The sequence below is a fragment of the Sus scrofa genome, chromosome 9 (genome assembly GCF_000003025.6).
Source record: "Sus scrofa isolate TJ Tabasco breed Duroc chromosome 9, Sscrofa11.1, whole genome shotgun sequence".
In the NCBI taxonomy this organism is placed as follows: Eukaryota; Metazoa; Chordata; class Mammalia; order Artiodactyla; family Suidae; genus Sus; species Sus scrofa.
Window position 1 is genome coordinate 103647321 of NC_010451.4, and position 21810 is coordinate 103669130.

The 21810-nt window shown below is 36.7% G+C and overlaps 1 protein-coding gene across 1 annotated transcript in view; it reads right to left on the reverse strand.

Annotated features, from left to right (window-relative positions):
* Positions 1-21810, reverse strand: part of RELN (reelin) — a 502874-nt gene that overhangs the window by 186466 nt on the left and 294598 nt on the right. Inside the window, 1 exon segment of the mRNA XM_021063495.1 lies at positions 12326-12471. Coding sequence (XP_020919154.1) covers positions 12326-12471 — 146 coding nt within the window.

Sequence of the window (21810 nt, forward strand, 5' to 3'; positions counted from 1 at the left end):
TTCCCAGGCTAGGGGTCCAATCAGAGCTGCAGGGACCTGCCTATGCCAGAGCCACAGCAACCCTGGATCCGAGCCGTATCTGTGACCTACACCACAGCCCATGGCAACACGGGATCCTTAACCCACCGAGCAAGGCCAGGGATCAAACCTGAAACCTCATGGTTCCTAGTCAGATTCATTAACCACTGAGCCATGACAGGAACTCCAGCTCACATTTTAATACTTTTAAGGATGATGTGAGAGCGTAAAACTTAAATGTTCTAAGAAAAAAAAGATAAATATGTGAGGTGATGGATATGTTAATTAATTAGATGGAGGAATCCCTTTTACAATGTGTGTGTATATCGAACCACCACCACATACACTTTCAATAGCTTACAACTTTATATGTCAATGGTACCTCAGTAAAACTGAGTTTAAAAAATATTTCTTTGAAGGGCAATTTGGCAGTAACTATCAAATGACATTTACATACATACATATATATGTACATGTACACATATGTATCGGATTTTCTAATTTTCTTTTTTTAAAGTAACTTAGTTTTAAGAAATACTTTAACAAGTATACAAACATTTTTATTACAATATTCTTTGTCTATCAATAGGGATTCTAGTTAGATAAACTGGTACCCTGCATTTCTGAAATAATAGCAGGTATTTAAGACTAGAAGAAACATTCATAACATATTGTTAAGTTTTAAATAATCAAGCTGTAATATCATATGCAAAATGTGATTCTAGTGATTTTTTTGGTATAGTCATAGAAAAATTTATGAATGAATATATGCCAGAATATATGTCTACATTTTAACAGTATAAAAAGGGATTAGCATTTAAGAACTTTTAATTTTTACTTTACACATGTATTTTGCAAAAAGAAAATAATTTTCAGAAAGAAGAAAGGCATTCAATGTGTATAATTATCTCATCATAGGTTGATGAAAATACTAAGAATATAAACACAAGCAACAGATGTTTTATATACATATTTTATATATATATACATATATATATGTGTGTATATATATATATATATATATATTTTTTTTTTTTTTTGCTTTTTAGGGCTGCGCCCCAGCATAGGGAAGTTCCCAGGCTAGGGGTTGAATTGGAGCTACAGCTACAGGCCTACACCACAGCCACAGCAATGCCAGATTCGAGCCGAGTCTGCGACCTACACCACAGCTCACAGCAACGCTGGATCCTCGACCAGGGATCGAACCCATGTTCTCATGGATACTAGTTGGATTCATTTATGCTAAGCCACAACGAGAACTTATGGTCTTATATTTTAATCAGATTTTTTTTCCTACAAATATGGGCACAAAAGGTTCTAAAGGTAATGGAACATTTCACAATATCTATGAAAATGTGTTTTATCATATTTCCCAGAATATATTAAACCACCTAAAGTTGGTGACTTCAGGTGTGAACTACGATATATAATTAACATTTATCTGTAAGATCCTACATTTACCAAACTATGAAATCTCTGAGGTTGAATAAATTCATCACATCCCTAAGATCTTTATTTGGGATAAATTCTCTGATATTTAATAAGGAACATGCCATAAGTAAAGACTTCCACATTCATTTATATTCATGAGGTTTATCTCTAGTATGAGTCCTGTGAGGTCTAGTAAGTTGTATACTTTGACTAAAAGCTTCTCCACCTTCATTGCATTTATAGGTTTTCCTCCAGCATGACAGCTGAGGTGAAGGTAAAGGATGAGCTCTATTTGAAGGAATTCCTGCAGTCACTGCATTTCAGAAATTCTTTTCTTCAATCGGTTTCCCTGTATTTCACCCCAATTTGATTTTATTTTAGGTTTTATGACATGTATTATATTTATTTACACTCTGATTGGAATTAACATTAATAAAGAATATTGGCTTCAGAATGGTAGAAAGCACTCAGCTTTTTTACCAATAAGACAGAAATATGACCTAGACTGGGGATGTTTAGAGAAAATGATGTATTCCCTGGCACATCACAGAGTTCAATAAATGTTAGTTTCCTTTTCTCCCCCTATAAAAGGTAGTGCTATTTTTGTTTCAAAATTAAGTCAAAGTGTCAATTCAAATAAATTTCTAAGTTATAATGAGTATTTTTATTTTTTTTCATACTAGAATTATCAGGACAGCAATATTGGACAAAGTTACAGTACACTATGCAAAATGTAATTGCTTAAACAATCTTTAAGCAAGGGAGGGAGTTCCCATTGTGGCTCAGCGGAAACAAATCTGACTAGTACCCATGACAATGCCGGTTCAATCCCTAGCCTTGCTCAGTGGGTTGGGAATCTGGAGTTGCTGCAAGCTGTGGTGTAGTCACAGAGGCAGCTCAGATCCCACGTTTCTGTGGCTGTGGCTGGCAGCTGTAGCTCTGATTCAACACTTAGCCTGGGAACTTTCATGTGCCACATATGTGGCCCTAAAAAGAAAAAAAAAAAGCAAGGGAATATCTAGCTGAAAGAAAAACTGTACTTTCTATCAGTGGGTCTTGTGTACAATTTAAGATTTTGGCTACAATCTAGCTGGGTATCTAAGTTTATTATTTATGTGATCTAAATGGTCAAGTGGGTTTTGCTTTAATAATAATGAATGGGCCTATAAAAAAATTAAAAGACCCACTTAATACAATGTTAAAGCACACTGTCAATCTATCCTCAATGCACTTATCCTGAATTATAAACTTAAATAAAAACCTTTTCGAGTATTATAAGTATTTTGTAAAAAATATTCTAAGCGAGAGGTAACATTCTTTTGGCAGAACAGAGGGAAGGATTTGTAGTAAATAGCAAAGAGATGCTCAAACTGTTCTGAAGAGTTTGAAGTAATTGTAAAGCCAATTTTTAATAAAAGCATCAACTGACACTGAAGGGGCTCTAATGGAGATTGTTCTTGTTGGTCTATAGGTACTTTGGGTTTTCAAGCTTATATGTAGCATTTTTTGGCACTACCTCCCTGGCAAAAGGAAGCAATACAAATTTGCTTTGTTGAGTTTATATTGCCTTTTTCTTGGTTTTATTTCACTGGATAACACTGAAATTTAAGAAAGACATTAAAAAAATTTTTATTAGAGTATAGTTGATTTACAATGTTGTGCCAATTTTCTGCTGTACATCAAAATGATCGTCATTCATATATATATATAACTATGTATGTGAATTTATAACTATACATATGAATATATGTGAATATATATATACACACCACACACACACACACACATACATATATATTCCCTTTCTTATATTATCTTTCTTGTTCTATCTCAAGAGGCTGGATATAGTTCCCTGTGCTGTACATACAGTAGGATCTCATTGCTTATCCACTCTAAATGCAACCGTTTGCATCTACTAACTCCAAACTCCCAGTCCATTGTACTCCCTCTCCCCTCCGCCTCAGCAACCACAAGATTGTTTTCTATGCCTGTTTCTGTTTTGTAGATACATTCATTTGTGCCATATTTTAGATTTACATATAAGTGATATTATATGGTATTGGAAGAAAGACATTTTTGAGTCAGTTCCAGGGGTGACCCACTTTTCCAAGAAATGCCATTAAAAATATAACTAAAACTTTGCACTTTGCTCCCTTTATAGTAAATCACCTATCAGAGACTAAGTCCTGGCTGACCTGAGGAAAACACTGTCTGTGCTCAAGCTTTTTTTCTATCATCTTAGATGGACTGCTTTAAAATATATTTCTTGAAAGGGCTTCTTCAGAGCAAATTTATAAAGCAGTTATCTCAATAGGGTGTGGATAGCAGTAGAACAGGATTATTAGAACTGGATGTGGGGGGGGGATTGGAAATAGGTCAGCAGTTCAGAGCCTACTCTCTCGGACCATTTGATAAGTCCTATTTTCCCTCTGGCATTTTTTCTATGTATATTGCTGGGCATATTGGAATTCTGAGTATTCCATCACAGACGGGAAGTATTTGCCACTAGTTGCTTTTTATTTTTATTTTTTTAATTAGAGGAAGTCTCTTTGCAGAAGGGATTGCTGTGGCCTGGGAAAGGAAACCTGCATACGTCACTGCAGAGAAGTACAGTTGGAAATATTTTCTGAAGTTTTAAACAAAGTAATTTTACATGTTATCTATTATGATACAAATAGTCTCATTATTGGAAAATTGGAAACTAGAAAGAAGAGAAGAAGAAAAAAAATCACCCATAACCAAATTACCCCAGGGACACGTACAACTCATATTTTAGTATATGTATTTCTAATAATGTATGTATCATTCCAAATACATATAATCATTATAATATTATACAGATGGCTTTTTTTCACTTGCATTAGTAATACAGACATATTTTAGGTTATTATTAGCCCTTTATAAATGGGCTACATAAGATTATATCACATATGCCAAACTATATTTAGTTATTTTGTTGTTCTATTTCAACATACATTACTAAATAATTATACTACTTGGTAGAACCCATATCCAAAGCAAACCAGAACAAGTAAGAAGTAATACATGTCTGTGATGTGTCTGCGGGAGAAGGCAAGTGCCATGTCTTACTCCTCTGCCATCCTGATCCTTCCTCACATGTGTCTTAACAGCTCCCAACAAGTTTCCTCTGATCCACTTTAGCACGTCCATGGTTTAAAAATATATCCAATTATCATTTTAACTAATATTGTCTTTTTTAAATGATATTTCACTGGTTTATTTAGAGAAGGCAGTAGAAGTTTCATTGGACTATTCAACTGCATTTGTGTTTCTTTCATATCTTATTAATTACTATGAGTATAATTTTTCTTTGAGTACCACTTTGGTCATATTCCATGGCCTATAGTAATTATAGTTGAAATAACAACTATTTTTAAGTCTTTTGATTGCTTATTATGTGCCATGAGTTGTGCAAAGTGCTATTCATACACTGTTGCATGAAATATCCCTTTTCAGCCCTTTCAAGGGTTAAATATGAACCCTATTTTACCTGATTTGAATATCTGCAGTTAATATGCCTCCTTGCTTCTTTTGTTGAAATTTATATGCTATAATAGTTTCTCTTTTTTGATTTTTAACTTCTAGGGTTATTCCAGTTTCAATCTCTTATAAATAGCACTACATTTTAAAAAACTGTGAAAATCTCAATAAACGAATATAACTCACGGAAATTTACTGTGCTACCGATATGTTTTGATCTGTTCCAGTCAAACTGTTTCCTGTTTCCTATTTACTTACCCTGTTTTTTATTGTTTACTTTTTGTCACTCTGCTGGCATTTGCTGAACTAAGTTCTCTTTGTTCTACGTTAACCTAATGCTTTAGAAGATATGTAGCCTATATCTGGCTTATTTAATTTCTTCAATGCATATATTCACCCTTAAAGTTTTCCATAACATTAAGAGTTTCCCAAGATCTACATCCTTATTGCAAGCAAGCTAAGAACTTTGGCAATATTGTTATTGCTTTTTCTCTTCTTGACAATCTCCTTTTGTATCTTCCATGTTGAGGTCATCTGGGCTTTAACTGCAAATTTTTCATTTAATTTTTTCAATACTTATTTAGACTGAACTACAAGCTTTACTGCTCCCCTTGCTCACTACTCTTTCTCGAATCTATCGTCTTGCTCTTGGATTAATTTCCAGGGATACATCTAGTAATTCTTTCAGAGATAGTATACTTTCTGAACCCTGTGTATTTTCTCCCAATACTTCAATTATTTTAGAATGGAGAAGAATGTTATGTTCCAAATAACTTTCTCTCATAAGACTAAGATAACGGCTTTGCTTTTTAAAATGAATGCTTAGTGCTACAAAGAAAAGTACAGTGAATCTCATCTGGAAGCTTTTAGGAGTTCCTCTTTTATTTGTGTTCTGAAATTTCTCTCTGGTGATCAAAGACTAGATGTTTTTCCATCCATCTTGTTAAACATTGTCATTCATAGGAAATATATCATTTCTTCCTTCTTCTTTTTTAAGTTTTTGGAACTTCAGTTATTTCGTTCAAGGAGTTCCCGTCGTGGCTCAGTGGTTGACGAATCCGACTAGGAACCATGAGGTTGCGGGTTCGATTCCTGGCCTTGCTCAGTGGGTTAAGGATCCGGCATTGTCGTGAGCTGTAGTGTAGGTTGCAGACGCGGCTTGGATTGCGTGTTGCTTGCTGTGGCTGTGGTGTAGGCTGGCGGCTACAGCTCTGATTAGACCCTTAGCCTGGGAACCTCCATATGCCGAGGGAGCGGCCCAAGAAATGGCAAAAAGACCAAAAAAAAAAAATTATTTCATTCAATATTTCATTCCATATATTCCCTGACATTTCCTTCTGGAATTCCTATTATTTCTAATGTTAGAAATGCTAATCTCCCCTTTACGCATTTCCTTTTCTTATATCCAATAACCCTAGGTTTTGGGAAGATTTCAAGACTCAAATTTTCAGCTCATTCATTTGTTACTCTATGTCTATGCTGATATTCGAAGGGAAAAACTCCATTAAATTTGTTAATATATGCATTATATTAACTCCATTAAAGTTTTTTAATATATGTAATCATATATTTTTGCTTCTCACATCTCTCTGTTTCCTCAGAAAATCTGTTTTAATTTCACAAATGCAGCATGCTGTCATCTCTGAGGATATTAATTATACCTCTTATAAAATCTCCATTTGTTTATTCTACCGCACTTCTATTTTCTCAGCCCTTAGGTTTTTTTTTTTTTTTTTTTTTTTTTGCTCTTTAGGGTCATAGCTGTGGTATATTGAATCTCCCAGGCTAAGGGTTGAATCTGAGCTGCAGATCCCGGCCTATACCACAACCACAGCAACTCAGGATCCAAGCCATGTCTGTGACCTACTCCAGAGGTCATGGCAATGCTGTTCCCGCTGAGCGAGGCCAGGGATCAATCCTGCATCCTCACGGATACTAGTCATCAGCCCTTACTTCTTAAGTTTGAAGAATTTTTTTTTTAATGAAGTAGATTTTCCTATATTTGATGCTTAAATTTGTATCTGCTGTTCTTCCTTAGTTTTGGTGTAAAAATGCCCACCCATGGGGGCAGATGTGCCCTTGGGTGGGGGCTACCACGGGGGCTGTGAGGTTTCTAGTTATCTGGCACTGTCCTGCTTCTCCATTCCAAGTGTCCACATTCACTGATTGTTCCTAGGGGCAGAATTGCCTGCATTGAAGTCAGTGTAGTGAGAGACTCACCTACTTGGCAGACTCCACAGCAGGACCCCAGAACCCCATCTGATTCCTATGTTCAGTACCTATGACTCTTTTGTAGGCTACTCAATATGTAGTTGTGCTAGAGTTTCCTTCTTCTATCATGTCCCTTTTCTTCTCTGTTTTTATGTGTGCAATACTTCATAATTCCTGACTCAATTAGGGCACACTTTCGTGTTTTATAGTGTCATTATATATTCATTTGCTCATTTTCTGTAACTTTCAAGGATTTGGGGCAGGTGGAGAAGATTAGGGCATGCTGTCTTTTTTTTTTATTTTTTTATTTTTAGGGATGAACCTTCTATGCATGCAGGTTCCCAGGCAAAGGGTCTAACTGGAGTTACAGCTGCCAAAATATGTCACAACCATGGCAAGGCCCAATCTGAGCCACGTCTTCCACCTAGGCTGCAGCTCATGGCAATACTAGATCCTTAACCCACTGAGCGAGGCCAGGGATCAAACTACATCCTCATGAATACTAGTTGGGTTCCTAACCCACTGAGCCACAATGGGAACTCCTACAGCATGCTGTCTTTATTTATCTATTTATTTACTTGCTTTTTAGGGCTGCACCCGTGACATATGGAGGTTCCCTGGCTAGTAGTCCAATCGGAGCTACAGCTGCCGGCTTATGCCACAGCCACAGCAATGTAGAATCCGAGCCGCCTCTGAGACCTACACCACAGCTCACGGCAACGCCAGATCCTTAACCTACTGAGCAAGGCCAGAGATCGAACCTGCAACCTCATGGTGCCTAGTCAGATTCATTTCAGCTGCACCATGATGCTATCTTGATTCAGAAGAATGATATTCATTACATTTGTGGAACTCCGCTTTAAGATGAAAACTTTGGTGACAGTAATAAAACAGATTTATTTATTTATTTATTTATTTTCTGTACCCTTGGCATATTGATGTTCCCAGGCCAGGGAGCGAATCTGAGCTGCAGCTGTGACCTACACCACAGGTGCAGTAACATGGGATCCTTAACCCGCTGTGCTGGGCTGGGGATCAAATGTATACCACCTCAGGCACAACACTGGACCCTTCACCTACTGTGACACAGCAGGAACTCCCTAAAAGAGATGTTTTTTCAAAGTTACCTGAATAGTTAAAAACATATAATGCCTGCATTTGGGATGAAAGACAAGTATACAAGTTCTATATTTTAGTAATGTGTTTTTCTACAAAGCTCCCTTCCACCTGAAGACAGCCTCAGTTAGGTGAGACATGGTAGTTGCTAATTAAATGATGTGTTTGTAAAGTTAAGCTGAAGTTCATAAATACTCACATAAATTATCAGTGTATCTATTAAAGTTTCTCTCTTGCCAAAGTAACAGATGTGTATTCTTTAGGGAAAAAAAAAAAAAACCTTTAAAATTCCACTTAAAATAAACCTATCAGCAAATGGCTTTGTAATGTGAAAGGCAAATAGCTCTTGCATCCTTCAAACTATCAAATCAAAATAGTTTGATTCAATGGTAGGAAAACAGAAATGTTTGCAAAGTGGGTTTCAATAAATGTCACGATGACAGTGGCTTTTTTTCCTTGCCATTCACATGAAATGTTCTGAAGATATTATTAGAGAGGACTGCATATTCTTTTTTTTTCCTCCTATAATGCTTATGGGAGAAAAACACAGTTAAAAGAAATGAAAATGTGATATCCATAGTAATAATTTATTCTTTTTTTTGTCTTAAAAGAAAGGGATCTCAAAATTGCAGGATTCAATCAATTTAACTGGTCACTCTTGAACAGAATGGACATCTACCACCTACATTTTATATCTATTTTAGCAAGCAAGGTTTGATAATAAATTGTCCATGTGGGTGGTGATGGCTGAAGGGAAGAATGAGACAAAGAGCCAGTAAATTTGGATGATAAAACACATCAAGAACTTCGACACCAAGTTCTTAATTTGTTTTTTCTTTGTCGGCTCTTACCCTAGGTAAAAATAGTTCACTTTAATTTGATTGTTGGACAGGACTTTTTCCCCTGGAGTTTTGATTAAAAATTCTTAAAATAGCTTTTTTGTCCCTAGATCAATAAAGCATCATTTGGGAGGGGGTGGGTGTAGAGAGGGGAAACACAAGAATCCACACACAACCCTACGGATTAAACTAGCATTCTGTCATCACCCCAAAACTCGGAAAATACTAGATCCTCTCATAATCCTTTTATACCTTTTTTATAACATAATGCCAATGTGGATAGCTGGTTTCACCAGGTGAGAGCATAAACGAGGTAGTTCTGGGTGCCAGGAGTGTGTGGTCTGAGAGCCTAGGGGAAAGGCTATAAATAAACCTAAGGTGTGGTTGTTGGAATAATTAAGCTGCTTTTAGAATTTAGGAGAATTAATTGTATTCCAATTAGAGTGGCACAGGTGCTTCTGTCAAGCACATTATTCTATGTTATTGGAACAGAAATCTGCTGACAATATCATAGCCTGAGAGTATCAGCCTCTTAACTGTGACCAAACCCCTGATGAATCCTTAGTACTGAGAGGCAGCCAAAGAGCATAACTCAGTGAAACCACCTGAGTCACAGAGTGACTGGAACGTGCTCTGATTCCATTGTCTGTAACTACTGACTTCAGTTCTTTTTTCAAGCATAAATACTTTTAGTTCTTTTGTTTGTTTTGAGGGATGATTGTTTTGTTTAGCCACAAATTCTCATGTCATTAGCACTCTAAGAAAACAGAGTTTCTGATCTGGTTCATTGGAATATATGTTTTGCTACGTTTCTGGGTTAGTACATTAATTTTCTCAAATGTATTTTGTTTCTTTTTTCTTTTCTTTTCTTTTTTTGAGGTCTTTTTTATTGCTGCACCTGTGGCATATGGAAGTTCCCTGGCTAGGAATTGGAACTGTAGCTGCCGGCCTACACCACAGCTCACAGCAACGCCAGATCCTTAACCCACTGAGCGAAGCCAGGGATCAAACTCACATCCTTATGGATAGTAGTCCAGTTTGTTACCACTGAGCCACAATGGGAACTCCTGTTTGGCTTCTTTCTAATATCAAATCAATTCCTTTCAAACTTAATTCATGAAAGAGTTTTCTATGTGTTTGTACTAAGTCTCCACTAATGTTAGGAGCAGAGAGATGTTTGGACCATGTACATGCAGGACACCATTTCTTTTATTCTTTTATAGATGGTCTTTGATAATACAAGCTGAAAAAAAAGGAGAGGGTATTCTGGGAGAGAGACTATGTGGATATGAAGGCCATAGGTAAAAGTAAATTTTATATCTTCCCAAAAGAATAAGCGACCCTGGAGACTTTAAGGAGCTAGCTAGCTAGCTAGCTAGGAAGGGATTTATGTGTGTGTGTGTGTGTGTGTGTGTGTATAGAATGGTATCCCTGGAGATTAGACTTGTGTTTCTCTCTGCTTTAGTGAGATGAGGGCTGGGAATCTGGATATCACCGGGGCACCATCTGAGTTCCCAGGGGATAGAGGTTTCACTGAGGAGAATGACTGTGGCATGGGTGGCATTGGCTTGGAGAGGTGAAGGAATGGAGGCCAATGAGTCTCTCATGCTGCAAAATTTGGGACTTTCTCATAAGGCAGTCAAGCTCCAGGAAGGATCTGAATTGATCTTTGGTATCTGGAGTCAGAAAGAAAGAACTGAAATGCTGGTAATTGATCCTTTATCTCCAGAATGTGGGTAAAAAAGCCTTGCATGCATTGTGAAAGTTCTAGATCCCATCAAAGCCCAGAATTCTGTGAGGAGAGTGGCGTGAACCCTGCGTGTGTAAGAGTTACAAAGGAAAGCAGCCTGACTTTTGGGGAGATCCTGGAGCAGTGATTCTTGTTCCCTCAAGGAGACACTAGAGCCACTGTGGACATGTAACTTCAAGGGTGACAGAAACTTTAGAGGAGAAGGACTTTGTGGACTGAAGGGCTTGAGTGTCACTGCTAGGCTTGGAGAGGTCAATGGTGGGCCCTGGAAGGGGTGGGGTCCCTCAAAGCATCAATCTCCTTCAGTGGCTTCCCACAGCTAGTCTTCCCTGTGGTGGGGAGGAGCAGGGCGGGCCAGCTGCAGTAGCAATCTAGCTTTCTACAGTGAGAGACACTGATGTGGGAACAGAAGGTCAAGCAGCAGCAGCAGCTTAGGCTGCTGGTCAGATCTCTTCTTATTGGGTCCGAATGCAGTTTCTGGACCATGCATAGGCAGTGGGGTGCCCAAGGGAGCAATAGTGGCCTTCTTGCCACTCAGGCACTTAGCATAACATCCAGTTTAGATTTGATTTGTTGAGATCAGAGAGACGTGACTACCTCATCTGTTGTATTCTGGAAAAGTTTCTCATAGTTAACAGTTAAGTTATTGTTATTTCATATTCACTATGAAATTATATTTTATGTTAATTTCATACATCTTCATCATAGTCTTATAAAACATACACTAAATAATAAGGAACCAGTGTTCTGATTACAAATGTTTAGTGAAAAATAGACAGGTGAGAACTAGAAAATTTCTAGAATTTTCCTTCCAATTCATACCATCTCATGAATTTTTATTCTCTGAACCTATTAATATTTTCAACACACACTTCTGAAAGTGTTACTCAATTAATAGGGACACAGGACCCAAGAAGAAGGCACACAGCTCAGAATGACCAGAAAATACTACGACCAAACCATCTTCATTGTTTCAACCTCAGCCCCATATTCCTTCTTTAAAAATCTCTCAAAGATAAATTTTGTGCCCCATCAACAATTTTTATAGATCAAAACCACACTCCACTGAAAATCAGGTAACAGCATTTATAAATCTCAGATTCCAGGAAGACAACTGAAAGTCTCAATATAAAAGTAGTGGAAAGATTTTGTATTTTATACATATTGAGGGGAAAAAAGCCCTATTCCCCAGTAAAAGCTGAGTAAACAAAGATGAGATATAAATGATTCAACTGAAGTTAAAAGATATTTGCAATCACAAATTTTCAGTATGCATAAGAATAGTTGATGACTTAGTAAAGAATGTTTAAGATAAGTATACCCCTTTTGGCTCTTTTATGATAAGAATCACCAGTATCGATTTAAGTATACTTTTGCTATTTAGCAATATGCATTTAAAACAGGTCCAGTGGAATAAATGTAAGTGCTATACACAGCATGAGCGATAACAATTACTTACCCTGTAGGCTGGCTCTCAAATTCTTCTGACCACTGCTCTTGAATATCCTCTGTAGAAAGATCTATATCCCGGGTGGTGGCAAAATTGAACTCACTGCCTTCATTTCCATGGAAATAAATGGAGTTGCCATCTGACTGACAGCTATGCTGTAGATAAAAAGGAAGCATGGGGTGTCTGTTGAATTGGTTTTGTAGTTGTATCTGCCTTACTCATGTATAATTACAGTTTTTAGAGAAGTCATTATATTATTCCCTCTACGATGAACTCTGAAATCAAAAGAGCTTGTTACCTCTTTTTTTTTTTTGGTCTTGGTTAATTCAATTACAATTTCCTTCCAACTTATTAAGTTATCACAAACAACAAGTCAAGAGGCCATTTGAGCTTTGCTACTTCAGCCTTCAGTATGAAACAAGAATATTTTAATTGGAATAATTTCCCATCTCTACCACAGTCCTTGTTGTGGGAATTAAGTGTGATAATGACTTGTCGTATATTTTCAATACTGTGGTTATGGGCTAAATCACACTGACCTTTTTAATATTCCATATATTTCTGGCTTGCCATTCAAGCCTTTCACAATTTGTCTACAAATGGGATAGGAGCAGAACAGCTTGCTAATCCAAACATGAATACAGAAAAGGTCAGAGTACTCCCTGATATGATCATATATTCTCAGCCAACTTTTGAGTAAAAGTTTCTGACCAGACCTAGGAAGTTCATGATGTTCCCAACGAGATAAACAGCAGACTTTGTTATCCTAAAAAAGACTACTAGCCTTACCAAGAAGAAATAAATATAATTTCTTGTGAAGCTTTTTTTTTTCAACCTTTAAGTGAGCAGGTCAAAGGCAAGCTCCAACTCTGGAGCTAGGTAAGCAGAGCATTTACTTAAAAATATGATGTATTTCATCAATCATTTTTGGTAATGTCACACAGAGAGAAATGCTCTAAATGAACGATCGAAACCTCTTTTAAGTTTTACATACTCTTAAAACAAAATGGAAATGAAGAAAAATAATTGGGCAGAGAATATCAGTTAGGCTTAGTGAGTGCCATAGGGCAGATATCATGTCCTTATATTCCAGGTCTTAGCACAGTGCTTGGTATATCATAGGAATTCAAAACCACTTGTTGAATAATTCAATAAATGAATAAATGAATGATATAGTTATGCCTCTCAGGTAATTACTCTTTTATGGAGAACTTACACAACGTAGACGGCATTAAGGAAGTACTGGAGGGAAGGGGTTTAGAACGAAATATAATAATACTTAATTTTGCTCTCAAAAAATTCCAGACTAGTTGAGATTTATCAAGACAGCATATGGAAAGTGCTAATGAGTGGAAGAAGGTAGGAATTGCTGTGTCTAGGGCTCTTTTATAGGAGCGGGCTTCAGGGATGAGCAGGTCTTCAACTGGCTTTAAAGGATGGATAAAAATCCAACTTGGATGAGAGATAGGAATGAATGACAAAGGTGACAATTAGGCATAATTTTGAGAATTAGATTGAAGGCTGACTGTAAAGGATCTTAAACAGTTGCCTAAGAGATCTCTGCAATATTCCGTTGGCAGTGATGTCATAAAACAGAGCAGGGTTGTGTGCAAAGAAGTGTTTTATGACAAGTAAGCTGGTTATGGCAGGTAAAATCAGTGGAGAAAGAAATCCGACTACTGCACAGAAAGAAAAAAGCTTCCAGAAGTTTCAGAAATTCAGGAGCGTCGGAGCCTATGATCTTGATGGAGTCATTTCACAGCACTAAGATGTACGGAATACCCACAGGGCCTGCCATTATCTTTGCTAATACTGTAGTGTGTGCAATGAGCCATTATATGTCATCCTTAACCCCCCATCATCAAACTCAGGACTCAGTTTATTTAACAGTAAATAGAAACTATGAAACAATGACAAACTCAAGGATCCTCTACTACTATGCACTCTGTAAGAAAAATTAAGGCTAACTAGAATAACAACAATTACTTTCCTAATAATGAAATAGGCTCTAAATAGGGGCTTTCACAGTTATCTTCTGGAACCCTGAATAACTGTGGCCTACGTTTATTTGGAATTAACATAAGGACTCTGACATTGATGCAAATGATATTAGGTCACTGTTCAAGGAAAAGGCACACATGAAATATCTACACATATGAAAACAGAATGGTCTATAATAGAATTTAAAAGGACATATTTGTGTGATGAAAAGAGTGACCTGCATAACATAAAATCTTGGTCATTTCTGGCTAAAAATCAATATATTTATTTATAATTTTTAAAATAAAATTTTAAATGATTTTCATTTTTTCCATTATAGTTGGTTTATAGTGTTCTGTCAATTTCTACTGTACAGCAAAGTGACCCAGTCACACACATATATATATATTTCTTTCTCACATTATCCTCCATCATGTTCCATTACAAGTGACTAGATAGTTTCCTGTGCTATACAGCTAAACGTCAATTTAATTATTCCCATTTTGATTTTGTTTACCTCAGAATTGTTAGCTAATATTTTAAGACTCTGTATTATACATAATTATTCTCTGCTACTCTTTCTAGATTTATATTACTAACATATTTGATGCCTATTTTAATTTCATTGAGATGGAAAATTAATGTAAAGAAACAAATCATTATGAAACTGAATAGCATATTGTTAAAACTTGTTTCACAAAATTAAAATGAGTTGGTGTTTTAGAAAAATTGAAGTGTATTTTAAAGGATCTTTTTGTTAATTATTTGGCTGTTACCAAACACATTTGATATTTTAATGGACATTTGTAATTACACAACTACTAAAAATTAGCTATCAAAAATATATTTTTATATTTCTTTAATTTTATATCTAAATGAGATGATAGATGTTCACTAAACTTATTATGGTAATCATTTCATGATGTATGTTCATCAAATCATTATGCTGCACATCTTAAATTTATACAGTGTGGATGTCAACTGTATCTCAATAAAACTGGAAGAAAACAGTAGCTATCATATATATCTTTTTGTCACTATAACTGCAATAGTTCCAGCATATGAAATACAAGTAATATTTATGACAACGAGCAAGAAGAAAACCACTTGAAAAAAATTAACTCTCATTTTGAGCGTTAACCAATTTTCATACTTGCAAAATCTAAAAACTAGTAGGATCTGTCTTTGCCCAAAGTTTCCATGAAGGATAGAATGCGTATAGTTTATTTTTACAGGGAAGGAGATGTCCTTGGCCAATCTATAGTAGAAGTACAATACTCTAAGTGTAAATTCAAACAAACTGGGAAGTGGTTTATACTCATCGGGGCTGATGTTTGCACAGAAACATCCTATTTCTATCTGTCAAGTTTAGGGGAAGATTCATAGTTTGCCCTGTTCTCCCTTCCCAAATGGGCCCAATGTCCCACTTTGGGTGTGGAGAGGGAGAAGCATTGCTATTTGAATGTTTTCTTCATAGTCTTAGTACAGCAACAGGTTACCAAAGAAAGGTTGTAACTCACCCCAAATAAACAGCCACAGGTCAGTGGGGGGAGGCTCCACCTCCCCTGTCTCTTAGCAAAATGGGGCTGTCATTAGATGGGGCTGCCATTTCTGGGCAGTGGGGCCTGGGGAGGTACTGGACGCACACACTGCTCTGGATGGCTCACTCTGCTCCCCACCATGCTAAGGAGATGAGGGGCCAATTTCTGTCTCAGCCATTACGAACAGAACACAGTGTTTCCATGATTTAGAGTAAGGGTAGATTAAGCCAGCCAGGTACTATTGGGACTATCCCAGTCTGTACAAACCTGGTGAACTACTGCGCTTTTGAGCAGGAATGGGCAGGAACAGGCCTACTGAGAAATTCATATGTACAGGCCCTGTTTTTAGGAATCCTGGGAAAGTTTGGGGGGGCAGTTCCAGGGTTTTCATTCTGAGGATTCCTACATCAAGGCAAGAGTAGAGTTATACATTAATTCTATTTTAGAATTAGTCACGAGGGCTCCATGTCTTAGAATTAAACTGGCTTTCTAGGTGCTCTCCAAACTGAGAATTTACGCCTGGCTACATTCAGATTGAGAGAGGTCTCCTGCCTTTGGTTGTTTGAGATTCCATCTCTGCCTCTGAGTGGGAATCCACGGCCTGGGAAGGTAGGGCACTTGAATGTTCCCCTGGAGCCTAACTCAATCAATCAGCGCTAACAGGAATTGCGGAGATTAGGATGGGAAAAAAAACCCAAAATTCTATTATCTAAGAGCAATCCAGATGACAAGCAATGAAAACCTAGTTACTGGCCACCCTCAAGGAGTCTAGGGATTAGAATGAGAAGGCATGTTCCAGTGCAGTTTCTCCACTGAATGGCTACATGGTTTTGCACAAGTCATTTACCCCATCGAGGCAGGCCTCAGTTTCTTAGGCTGTAGAATGGGGCCAATAATACTTATTCCCTAAGATGCTTTTAAAAGCACAAATATGATTGTATGCAGAAGTGTTTTTCGAAACCAAAGTAATAATTATTTCTGAATATGCACTTTCCCCTTAAATAGTATTTAGCCACATATGACCTTAGCACTAGGTGATAGAGAAATAGAATATCTTAAACTACTTTTAATTGTGTTTCTCATTAGAATAGTCATTAAAATTCTTCAGATCAACTTAAACCCTTAGTAAAATGTAAAAGAATATGTTCCACAATACAATATGGTAAAAATACTGCAAACATTCATTCACTGTCAGGGCATGTAGAACCATCAATTAGAACTTTAAAAGCCCTCTAAATTTTGGCAGATTACCAAATACTCTCCTTCGGAAAACTTACTAATACAAGATGTCTGTTGCCACCTTTCTTACAGATGAACTTGCACTGTATAACATCAATGTACTATGTCAAAAATCCAAAGAAAACGTGAATTGAAAGTATGAAAAGAATTTCAGGAAATTACTCTCAGTGATTTTAATACCCAGATGTTTTCGTTCAGCATCTATTCAAACTCATGTCATTTATATGCAATGACAATTAAAATCTAAACCACTTCAATAGGATAGTTAAGCGTCTAACTCTGTGAGATATATGAGCTCTTGATATGACAAAAAGAATACACTGGAATTCAGGACTATTTATTCTGAGTGCAGCAAAAATACAACAGGTTTTCTTCAGAAAATTAAAGGTAACGTGACTTCCTGAGTCATAGGCTTTTAATTGACGCATGGTAAATATTTATCAGGTAATGAAGCATTTATTTGGGGGTAAAATAAAGGTATGAATTGTGCAGATCGTTCTATACATGTCTTCCTATTCCTAGCCCTCCTAATTAATTATGATATTAATTATAATTACTTTCACTTTGTTTCATTATTTTAGCATTGATCGATGACATATACTTTGTACTTCTAAGAGTAGGAGATCTCCAATTTTTGAAAATCCCTTAAGTACAGCCCTAATTTGTTTCTACTTGTCAATCAAAAATATCTTCTACGCTGCTGTTAAATGGGTTTTCTTTACTTGAAAAGCAGAACACAGTGTAACTAAGTGACAAGAATTTGCCATTCAGAAAAGCATCAACAGGAAACATCAGTGCAAATTCCTCAATATAACAAGTCCTTGGCCACAATTCAGAGTAGCATTTTTCTAAGGCTGCTCCCTAAACTGCTGAAAATGTTAATGACGTCTCCTCTTGTAAAAGTACTTGCAATCGCCCCCACCATAGTTTAATTAGGTTTTCATCATAGACGAACACTGAGGCATCTCTTAATATTATCTCCCCAGAGTCTAATGGCCCTGATGATTCTTTCAGGCATCTATACCCTTACAATTTATTTTTGATGGTATCCTTTTTGTTGGAATGAGTATACTGGGCATTTGGGCAATGCCAGCTTGCAGAGAGCTGGTGGCAGATGGAATGAAATCTGCCTGGTATGCCTTCCCCTCCACATGAGCAGAGAGCCATCCATTTCCTCCATTAAGGAGTTGTCACTCAGCCCACCCAGCTGGAAGACTATTTTTGATAGCCAAGCTGGCTGGTGGCAGACAATTCAGATACAAAGTGCACTTTAAAAGGAAGCTAAAACATCATTTGTAGGAAAATTGAAAATGCATGGCTTCCACCACAGCCAATTTTTTAATGACTGTAATATTTTAAGTGATTATTTTTGCCACTTCAGATTGCTCCTTAGAGAGGAGAGGTTTTTTAATTAAAATCTAGGCAATGCAAACAGATGAGATACGAGGAGCAGAGAAAAGAGAAGTTAAGATGAATAAAATTAATTAAAATGGTATTGTTGGCAGAGCCATAAATTAGCCACAGTCTGGCTGGAACTAAAATATATTGGTACAGGAGTTTCTGGGTTAAAGTGAGATGTGTGACTGAGTGACTAGAAATTGACTGGCTTACAGCTTCCATATGATCGTGTTTCCTAAGGCTTTCACCACGCTATAGCTATTACCATATAAAAATGTGTATTTCCTACATCCTGGTTCAATGGTCTTTACTGGTACAAACTTTTCTGCTTATAAACAAAACCAACATAGGAAGAGAAGGATTTCTCTCATGAGGCAAAATGAATTTCTGTCATTTTTCACATATTCAATTTCTCAGTAATTTAATGCCAGTTAAAAAGCTGAAAGCTTGGCTATGAACACAGTCCAGGTGCAGGAGGGCTGAAGTGCATTTTGCCTAGTCAACACAATAGACTCAACCACAGTGAGTGACTTTTAGGGAGCTTAAAGAGTGTTTCTCTCTCTCTCTCATTATTTTCTGGATTCATTAAGCATTCACATTTGAAACATTGTGTACTAAGATCCATAAAGATTCAATTTATAGTATATTTTGTGACAAGTGTATAATTACTTGGCAATAGTTATGACAACTCTAAAATGGCAATAGTGACAGATTTGAATTGGAGTAATGAGAGAAAGAATAACAATGTAAAATTCCATAGGGCAGTTGTTAACCTTGTCTGTGGGGATCAACTTGACTTTCACAGTGTCTGAGATTTTCAGACTTGCCTCCTCAAATTAAGGCCGAGAATGCCAAGCACAATATGGGAGGCTGCAAGATCCTGAGGGACAAAAGGGCTGGGGCTGTGAAAAACAAGTTAACTTTGAAAGCCAATGCTGTTTCCTCTTAGAGAAGCCATTTAACCTCTCTGAGCCTCTATTTTTTCATCTGTGAAATGGGGGTAATCATGAGGACAAGATGAGATAGTGTAAGAAACATGCTCATTCTAAAGACTGGTGAACCTTAGGAAATCAGTGAATGGTAATTCCTTTCCTTCTTTTTTCCCCTCTCTTCATTCGTTTAACACACCTTATCTTAATGAGTGTCGCTATGCAAATAATTGAGCTATGTGCACTGCTAAGGACAAAGAAGATGGGAAATGTTACTATGTTTTTGATGTTCCTATAGAATAAAAAAAAATTTCACTTATTGAACATCACGTCAATGTAGAGATTAAATATGTCAGCTTCAGACCAAAAACAAACAAGAATGGAAACAGAAAGAGAAACACACTCACAGACTTAAAGAACAGACTTGCGGTTGCTAACGGGGAGGGAAGAGGGAGTGAGAAGGACTGCAGGTTTGGGGTTGGTAGATGCAAACTATTACATTTAGAAAGGATAAACAACCAGGTCCTACTGCAGAGCACAGGGAACTATACCCAATCTCTTGGAATAGAACATGATGGAAGATAGCAGCATGAGAAGAAGAATGTGTGTGTGTGTGTGTGTGTGAGACTGGGTCATTATGCTGTACAGCAGAATTGGCACAACACTGTATTGTGTAAATTGGCACAATACTTTTAATTAAAAAAAGTAAAAAATAAAGGAAAAGAACCTATTGTCAGAAAAAAAAAAGAGAAAAAGGTACATTAGGCAGAGAGGCTCTGGAGCTCTGTTTGGTTATTTTTAGTAGAATTTATCAATACTATTTGTTTCTGTGTTATTGCCATTCTTGTCATAGTGATTTGGCTCAACTCCATGTTTCACTAATGCTATTCCACATTAATTACTATACAAATAGGATGTATTGAGGGGAAATTGTGAAAAGCACACTACTTATGTTTAACCCTTCATCCCCAAAGTACTCTTATTAGCTTAACAAATTATATTCTGGCTCATCCTACAGTATCATGCACCCATCTCTCGGGGGCAAACATGACAAGAAGAGCAATGCGATCCAAAGTGAAGAACATCCCAAGCGAAGGGAATTTAGATAGACAGCATGCAATTAACCAAGTTGGAATCTGGCCAGAAGATCATAGTTAACATTCCGATTCTTAATGGAAAAAGACATGGGAACATGGACTAGCCACAAGTCTTACTGAGCTCAGGTTCATCCTCATTAGAAAGCTGGTACTCAAATCCCTCAAGTTATAGACCAGACAGTTTCCAGTACAGTGATTTGCAAAGCACATTTCTGGAAAGCATCATCTAATTTCCTCCTCTTTTCCCTTACATTCTAGAAAAAGAAAACCATTGAATGGATTGTAAAAACCTTTTTCTAGGGTGCCCAATTTATGGGCAATAAGGTGGGCATTTTTGTAGGTAGATATCACTGTGCCAGGGGATTATATTTCCCAAAAGCACATTTAAAAATCATTTCTACTTTGAATGTAATCATCCCTTTCACCATTTGTCTTTGATTTTTTTCTCTTTTTATTTTATTTATTTTTTTGAATTTTGCTTTAATATTTTTTTCATTTACAATGATTTTTATTTTTTCCATTGTAGCTGGTTTACAGCCCCAACTTGTGTTAAGACTTTACATTTTCAGACAAATTCATTTTTATTTCTTCATAATTTGGATATTATCACTATTATCTCCATTAATGAGTCAACAACTTGTGACAATCATTTTAGACAGGTGACAGAAGAATCCCAGAATGAAAGCTCCAATTCTTATTTAGGATTGGAGATTTGCCTAGTGTCCCCTGGGACAATGAGTTTGGCCAATGCATAATGTACAAGAGCTATAAGAGATAATAGACTCTCCTGTCCTGACTTAAAGCTTTTCTTTAATGGGTTGTTGATTTATCTAATGGCTATTATCTTCATCAGGGCCTTTTGGTGTTTGTTAAACTAGGAAAATTGACATTATTATTGGATATTTATCAACAGTAAATGGAGGAGAGAAGAAGCAGTCTAACTGAAAGTAGAAGTGGAGATAAGATTAAGATATGACCCTTCTAAATTCTGTTTACTCAGTTACTCTCAATCCTTGTTATAAGTTTGCAAAATTTAATAAATTGCTTTTTAAGAAAATGAATTTAAATCCATTTGATCAAATCACAGCCTATTCTAGAGAATAAACCTGCATAAGAGAGTCTGTGACATTTAGTGCTGATTTACTTCTCAACACAGGTTGACATAAACGTGTAGAAGGAGTAATCTGGAATTTTCTGCTATCCATTCAGTGAACTGGGGTTATAAGTAGAAAAAGATTAGCAGGTGCAGGCACAGCAATCAGAGTGGGAAGATTTCTTGAAAATAAAAAATACTTCGAAGAGCACCTATC